The 8649-nt window shown below is 38.3% G+C and overlaps 2 protein-coding genes across 2 annotated transcripts; one reads left to right on the forward strand and one right to left on the reverse strand.

Moving 5' to 3' along the window:
* Window positions 1–1001: 1001 nt before the first annotated feature.
* On the forward strand, window positions 1002–1818 carry LOC112193638. The gene is made up of 2 exons (XM_024333849.2): window positions 1002–1335; window positions 1492–1818. The coding sequence occupies exons 1-2, from the start codon at window positions 1218–1220 to the stop codon at window positions 1806–1808; spliced, it is 435 nt and encodes a 144-aa protein (XP_024189617.1). The 5' UTR covers window positions 1002–1217; the 3' UTR covers window positions 1809–1818.
* Window positions 1819–2047: 229 nt separating this feature from the next.
* LOC112193637 (EEF1A lysine methyltransferase 2) lies at window positions 2048–6071 on the reverse strand. The gene is made up of 7 exons (XM_024333848.2): window positions 5719–6071; window positions 5195–5320; window positions 4317–4517; window positions 3661–3757; window positions 3075–3178; window positions 2832–2883; window positions 2048–2394 (listed from the first exon to the last, which is right to left on the reverse strand). Exons 1-7 carry the CDS (start codon window positions 5931–5933, stop codon window positions 2182–2184), a joined length of 1008 nt encoding a protein of 335 aa, XP_024189616.1. The 5' UTR covers window positions 5934–6071; the 3' UTR covers window positions 2048–2181.
* Window positions 6072–8649: the final 2578 nt, after the last annotated feature.

Below are 8649 nucleotides of genomic sequence, written 5' to 3' on the forward strand. Positions count from 1 at the left end.
TTTTCCCATGTGAGATATATATATTCTCAACAAGAGAGAGAGAGAGAGAGAGAGAGAGAGAGAGAAACCGGAGGTGGAGATGGGGAGGAGGGGGGGTGGTAGAGAGAGAGTCGTGCTGGAGAGAGAGATGAGAGTGGCATAAAATGTAGTTTATTAATTAGATTGAGGGCAGAATAGTCATTTAATCTTTAAATTGGGTTAATGGGTATACTTTTTTGCTAGGATAAGTGCGACAATTTTAGCTTATTTTGGTGCTTTGAGTCAAGGATCCAACAAAAAATCCATATTGTAGAACAAATTTACTGCTTTTGGATTGGTCTTCCAAAACAGCTGAATATATGCTTCCAAAATCTGGACAACTCAAATACTCCTCTTTCAGCTTGTTGAATCCAGCCACTTCAACACTATTTAGTGTGTAGAATGAGTTGTTGAGACCAAGAGCTAGCATCTGCTGCTTTAGTGGTATTATTGCGTGATGGTGGTGGTCTTAATTGCTAGCCAATTAAGGCCTAGGAGGGTCTGCACAGGCTAGGTTCTTTAGTTGTGTCGTGATCACTTGATCTCTAGTGTCCGAATAGATAATGATGTACGTCGTCCAGTCGATCCTTGATTGCATGTTGATGTCGTTTTAACTAATATAAACAGCATGTACGTATCTGTTCAACCTGCATCATTTACATCACCCAATTAATCATAATTTAATTATACCAAAAAACAAAGGTTGTTAATTAGTATACAGATTCAAAAACATAACGCCAAAAGCCAGATCAAATTAGTTGTCTGTGGCTCTATGCGAAGTTTGACCGCTTGGTGAAATAATATATGGAGGATTAGTGTCCTCATGCATGTTCAAATGTATCTTGCGGCCGACGTTTCTCAAATACATTTGACTAGCTAGGTAAGTTCTCATTCGAAATTAATTTCAAATTCGGAGCAGGCATTGAGAATCTGTTGACCGGCACAAACCTGGCTGCTATCTAGTCTTATTCCATCCTATGAGCTCTACCATAAATATGGAGTAGGCAAAGAACTAGACATTTCATTTTTCCCTTCTAGCTGGATATACATATACAGTGAATCCAGTTAATTGAACTGAAAACTTATCCATCATTATCTGACGTTGAACTGCAGATTTTCCTTTCTTCTTCTAGTTAATTTCCTTCTGTTCGTGATCCTACACGGTAATACAGTCCATAAACAAGGTCCACAGACCGGATATGGCTTCTTCTCTCCCTTGTTTGTATAATATTCCGGTACAGCCATATTTGAAGCGTAGCAGCAATATTCGTCGTATGAATATGATCATGCAAGTAAAGGCTCACAGCTTCGACGAAGGTACTACTCCAATCAGTCTACCTATTTGGATCTGCTTATCCTTCTTTCCAACTGTGACGTTGGATTTATGACTTTAATCAGGCAAAACAACACATTACCACATAGTTTTAATGCATGTTATGTTTCCTCGGTCATAATGGGTGGATGAATATGCAGGAAGATCATCGAGCAGCAGCAGGAATATGGTAGATTCAAATATGCGTGTTCTAAGAGAGAAAATTGAACTGGTTAAGATGAGGGAGAGACTTGAGAAATTATGCCACAAACATAATCGTCAAGACCAATACGGTTGGAATTACGCAACCGGGTATAAATATGATGACCAGCTCAGAAGTGCAAGAGCAAGAGCAAGAGAGGTCTCAAGCTTCTTTCGCCTCATACGTCTGGCCTCTCTCACTTTTGGTTTTACTTGTTTTAGTGCTACTTTTGGCCTTTTCCTTGTATCACTGGTGATTAACTATTTGAATCAATAGTATGCACATATATGTATGTATATTCTAATCTCAATCAAACCAAATCCAAAATAAAATTCTGCATTTAAGCTGCGCATATCTAGAGGAAACCTAAGCGATAGCTCAAAATGAATCAGACTTTTTTTACTCACTTCCAAACTAAAAGAAGTCACAGAAAGTAAGTTTCAATTTGACGACATGCAAACACAAATGCATCCACTGTTATTTAAGCTGCGCATATCTAGAGGAAACCTAAGCGATAGCTCAAAATGAATCAGACTTTTTTACTCTCTTCCAAACTAAAAGAAGTCACAGAAAGTAAGTTTCAATTTTACGACATGCAAACACAAATGCATCCACTGTTATTGATCAGTTAACTACAACTTGCAAAGACTCAATTCCGGAGAAATGCCACAGTGGCAACCCGTGATCCTACAGATCCACCAAACATGAATGTTGGATATGTGCGAACATGACTAAGGTATTGAAGCTGAGGAGCCGTATCTTTGCATCCTTCTTGATCTTGGATCACACCAATCCTTCTTTGATTGAAATTTTCCACTTCTTGTACTAATTCTTCTTTAGTGCTGTTACATGATGTGATTACCTATCAATGGTGTCCCGCAAAAACAGAGTCAAGTGGAGTTGAAAGAAACAAAATGTATAACTTCACAAAGAGAAATTAGAAAAATAATAGAAAGAATAACATAGGCGATGTTAAAATATCATCCAACTTCAGGGTACATTTGAAAATACATTTGGTCATGGCAAAAATTCTTAAATAATCAAAAACTTATTCTGCTCTTTTTTATTATTATTATTTTTTTTTTTTTTTTTTTTTTAAGCATTTTGGCAGAATAACTTTGGAAGAAAAGAAACATTAGCAAGAAATGCAGGAAGCACTCGGGTTTCTAATGATTTACATGTCTCTCACAAAACCACAACCTAAGCAAAAGCACTTCATACTTAAGCACCTCAAAACATCCCTATACGATGGTAAGTGAAATTTTGAATAACAAGGACTAGACAAGTGAAGATGCTTACTAATATTCCACCAGGAGCCATCAATCTCGAAACTGAATCCCAATATATTAACCTGTAAAACAAAGTACAAAATCAACACACACTAGTTTCCTTTATTCAATCACCATAAGCAATTAAATGGACTAGCATCACACATCATTTGCTAGAAAGTCAGCAACAGTCAATAAGCAAACAGCAAAGTAAGGCTTGAAGTGTAATAATCGTAACAGGAAATCCACTATCACAGTCTCTACAAATTTTTACCTTTTTATAGCACCATCTGGATGCAATCCAATGGCATCTAAGGTTCCTTTGTCTACAACAAGCTGAAACTGTCGTTCCAACTTCGTCTCTAGAATATCATCAACCTGCAAAACAAGTGTACACAAAAGGATTGGAGCAAGTGTTCAAATAGCTACTATTCATAACTCATTAATTCCAATCAACCTGCTAGAGAAATTTAACTTCTTATGAATGCTCATTCTACGTTGCTTCAACTAAGGGAAAAAGGCTGCAAGTTTACCCGAGTCAATATGCATGTTAGGTAAGTAAGAAAATTCAATGCAAATGTTCATCACCATATTTCGTCATGGGATGTAAAAAGGATTCTTGCCTTATTCTCACTTTTTCAAGGGAAGCATGAAAAAGATTCAAATCAATGAAGAATATAATTTAAACCAAAATTGCTGTTCTCAAAATTAGTTATAATAGAAAAGGAAAATCACTGCCAAAAATTATTGATAACAAACAATAGAAGAGAATTTCCACTGATAAGAAACTTCATCCATCAGAAATATGGATTTCACAAAGGAATAGAAGACAACAGTTTATAATCTGACAACAGGCGTACCAAAAAATGAATATTGGGTAATCCATCACGGTCAGCAAGGTTTCGAGCAAGGTCAATCGCCCCTTCACTATAATCAATTCCTGTTAAATCAGAAAACCTGAAATCAAAATACCAAGAATATCATTAATTCGTTATTGTGCCTGTGACAAGAAATTTTGCCACAAAGAAAAGAGAGCCTTTGTTTTTTTTGGGTGGAGGGGGGGAGAGAAAACCAGGGTAACTCCAATGAAATACAATATGGCCTCAAAAGTACATGTAATCATAACAATACTGTACCTTAATAATAATAACACAAATTATAATAATGATGATAACTTATTGATAAATTGACACAAGACTTCACCACTTTTTTAATATTAATTAATCAAAATGTATAATTAACTCCAACTTTAACTTCGCAAATAAAAATATCATTAAATTCTATATACATTCTCTTTTACTTTTTTTGGATTTTTTTCTCTTCAATTATGTCATATCCTTTATTTTCTTTTTATGAAATGCAACTAGTGAGTCTTTACAGGACACCTAATGAAACCCTCCCTTTCTAATCTCCACATTCCAAGTTGAGAAACATTCACCCAATATATCCTTCCACAAAGAACTTTCAAATTAATTCAGCATATAATGCCAGAAAAATTCAAATAAACAAAGAATACCCCTGCTTGGAAAGTTCTTGAAGAAGCAATCCATTGCCGGTCCCAATGTCAAGTACACTCCAACCTGAAAGAAACTTGTAACCTTGTTCAGCTGATTCAGACTTGCTATTATCAACATGATTTGGCATGCGACCTTGAGAAACATCAATGCATAATGTTTTGGTCCAAGAGGCAACAACTTCCATGACATCAGCTCCAAACCTACAATAACAGATAAGGGGAAATAGATCAAGTTTCTCGTTTTTCATCATTTATTTTTATTTGAAAATAAAATATTGAAGTTGACAACTTTGGTCAGTCATGTCCAAAACCGACTTGAAAGTCAATAGTCTTCTAAAAAATACTTTCTTTTGGAGTTATTAATAGCTTCGCCTTCACATTCAGTCCCTTAATTTACAGTTGCTTAATTTATCACCAGAAATTCTCTCAACATTTTAAGTCTTTGTAAGCAGTTTCTTATGATATTATTCTGCATGGGCTAGAATTTGATGTGTTTGATATTAGGGCTTCTGTAATATTAGTACAAATTAGCTTGTTTCAAGTCTTTGTAAGCAGTTTCTTATGATATTATTCAGAAATTTCAGAGTACAGAGTTTCACTATTCTCACTTCCTGATTCCGTACCTTAATCTCTTTCCTACTATAATTTCTAATTGCTTCCCATCAGACCTTGATATATGATGCAAACAGTATAGCACAATAAGATGTTCCTTAGAATCTATAAATTGTCTAATCCCGACTTATGAGACTTATAATCATATTCATATGGCCCTCTATAATGTAAAGTTACACAAACTGTTATCTGAATAACTCTGTTCTGCGTCCCAAAACTTCATGAGCAGTTAATTTACAGAGTTAGGCACTAAAAGCAATGCTTACCAAACTTCACCAGCATGCCCATGTTCACGAAAATTAACCAGCTCATCTGCATAGGCAGCATCCCAATAACTCTGAAGGCCTAGCATTGATGTCATCCCATCAGAATCTGGTTCCTCCTTGTCAGAGCTGTACATGCACAACACACATCATTCAGCACAAGATATACCACGACAGTTAACAGAACAAACAGGTAAGTTCACGTGTATACACACGCACACCCCTATATACACAAAAGAAATAGTAAGCTGACATACTAGTAGTTAGGGTTTTCCTCCAAGGGAAAGCAAAGGATACAAATGTGTACTGGATAGGAACCAACCACCAACTCTGCTTGCATAAAACCGAATATAAAACAGACTAGGGGCATGAATTGCGAGTCAGATGGAACAGACATGTCCATCTGACTCGCAAAACCGAGAAAATACCCCTATATATATGTAGTGGTATTCTGATTACAACAAACAATGCAAGACATGTATTGTAATACAGTAGAATAAAGAGAGGGAGTGGAAGACGCAACCAACCTGTAATCGGAGGGGGCGCGGAGGTTAGCGGCGGAGAGATCCTCAGCAGCATCAGCGTGGCGTTGGTCGTCGTCGAGAGTGCTCCCATAGTCGCTCTTGATGGACCACGAGTCCGCGGCGACGGAGCGATCGTCGTCTGAGATAAGATCGGCCGGAGCAGCTCGGCTCTGCTGCGATATCTCTGAGTCATCAGGGCCCAATCGGATTCCAGCCATTCTCGTCGTCTGAGACTCTCTCTCTCTCTCTGCTCACACTTGGAGTCCTCGGGTGGTGGACTTGGCTTCTCTTCTCTTCTCTTTGTTATTGATTTCGGATTTGGATCTTTTACATTTTGTCTCTCCTCTTCAGCCCTTTTTTTTTTTTTTTTTTTTTTTTTTTTCCTCCTCCTTTTTGCGAGTGTGGCTATCCAAAACATTTCACTTGTCCCTCATTTTGAGCTTACTCGTTTCGGTCATTATTTTGACTCTTGTCCCTCATTTTGAGCTTACTCGTTTCGGTCATTATTTTGACTCTTAGGGGGTGTATTGTATATGGAATTAGTGAAACTTTTAAAGAAATTTATGAAATTTAAAAGTCTGGGTGTATTCAATATAGACTTTTAGCAGTCCATGGAAATCTTGAGGTATTCAATTAAGATTTTTAAAGACTTCATGAATTCCACTAAAATCTAGGGGTATTCAATTAGGACTTTTAAAAATAAATAAAAGTACAGAGGTATTCAAAATATCATTCATACTTATGGAATTAGAAAATCATGGATAATCATAAACTTTGTAGTGTTTGTTTTAGAGAAACTGAATTTGAGAGGAATTTGCTGTGTATTCTCATTGATAATAGGGGTCTCTTTATATAGAGGATTACAATACGTAGAATCTCAATCGTACAAGAAAAGTAATCGTACATTGAATAGGAATCTAGATCCTTATAATTTAACCCTATTACCACTAGGTCAAGTAACCTAGAGTTTGGGCCAAACACAAATAGAGATATCCTTAAACACTCCCCCTTGTGTTGTCCAAACGTGGTGCTTCTCTCGTTGCCTCGTTAAAAACCTTGCCGAGTAACAAAAACCCAGTGGGACAAAAATAACCTCGGTCGAAGGGGAAAAAGAGCACAACACACCCTTCACGTTTCGAGCTGAACATGTAGACATCTCCCCCTGATGTCTGCGCCTCCCCCTGATGACTACGATCATGGGAGTTCAGATAATTTCCACAAGCCAATTCTTGCCACATGTTTCTCGAACGTGGATTTGGGCAATGACTTAGTAAACAAGTCTGCCTCATTGTCCTCAGATCGAACCTGGTTTACTTTGATCTTGAGGAGCTTCTGTTGTTGCTGATTGTAGAAGAATTTAGGCGATATATGGTTGGTGTTGTCGCCTTTGATGTAGCCTTGCTTCATTTGTTCAATGCAAGCAGCATTATCCTCATAAATGCTCGTTGGCTCATCTGTGGTAGACTTCAAACCACAATTACTTCGAATATGCGTAATTATGGATCGAAGCCATATACATTCACGAACTGCTTCGTGAAGAGCAATAATCTCTGCATGATTCGAAGAGGTGGCGACTAAGGTCTGCTTTGTAGACCTCCAAGATATCGCGGTTTTTCCCATGGTGAAAACATAACCAGTTTGGGAGCGACCTTTGTGTGGGTCAGAGAGGTACCCAGCATCAGCAAAACCTTCCAAAACACTTATATCGTTTTGGGATGGGGAGAGGGAACGCAGTCCACCATGTGTGGCGTCCCTGGCACTTGATGGGTTCGAATCCATCTTCTCTCTAAAGGGATAGAACAAGCCCATATCGATCGTACCACTTAGGTATCGAAAGATATCTTTAACACCAGTCCAATGGCGTCGTGTAGGCGCAGAGCTATATCTAGCTAGCAAGTTCACAGCGAATGAGATATCCGGTCTTGTGCATTGTGCTAAGTACAATAATGCACCTATTGCACTTAGGTAGGGCACTTCTGCCTCTAGCACTTCTTCATCGTCATCTTTTGGACGAAATTGATCTTTCTTTGGATCAAGACTACGGACGACCATTGGGGTGCTTGAAGGCTTAATCTTATCAGTGTTGAAACGCCTAAGCATCTTTTGGGTATAAGCTGATTGATAAATCAGGATACCATCTCTACGGTGCTCAAGTTCTAAACCGAGGCAAAACCGTGTTTTCCCAAGATCTTTCATCTCAAACTCGGATTTCAAGTGTTCAGCGGTTTCCCTTAACTCTTTAAGGGTGCCAATTATGTTTATGTCATCGACATAAACCGCTACTATTGCAAATCTGGAACTTGTCCCTTTTATGAACACACATGGGCATAGTTCATTGTTGACATATCCCTATCCAATCAAGTAGTCACTTAGACGGTTATACCACATCCGTCCGAATTGTTTCAATCCATATTGTGAGTGTTTCAATCTAATTGCAAACGCGCTCCGTGGTTCAGAGCCACTTGATTTCGGTAACTGAATTCCGTCTGGAATCTTCATGTATATCTCTGTATCTAGATCCCCATATAGATACGCAGTAACCACATCCATAAGCTGCATGTTCAGTTTTTCGGAAACCACCAAACTGATAAGGTAGCGGAACGTTATGACGTCCATTACGGGAGAATATGTCTCCTCGTAGTCGATTCCAGGGCGTTGTGAGAAACCTTGCGCCACAAGGCGAGCTTTGTACCTTACAATCTCGTTTTTCTCATTACGCTTTCTAACGAATACCCATTTGTGACCAACTGGTTTGGTGTTGGGCGGTATTGGCACAACTAGTCCGAATACCTTTCTTTTCGCTAGAGAATCAAGTTCTGCCTGGATCGCATCTTTCCACTTTGGCCAGTCGGCTCTACGTTGACATTCATCAACGGAGCGTGGTTCGATGTCATCGGTCTCAATAATCTCACGCGCCACTGAATACGCGAATAC

The sequence above is a fragment of the Rosa chinensis genome, chromosome 3 (genome assembly GCF_002994745.2).
Source record: "Rosa chinensis cultivar Old Blush chromosome 3, RchiOBHm-V2, whole genome shotgun sequence".
Taxonomy (NCBI): Eukaryota; Viridiplantae; Streptophyta; class Magnoliopsida; order Rosales; family Rosaceae; genus Rosa; species Rosa chinensis.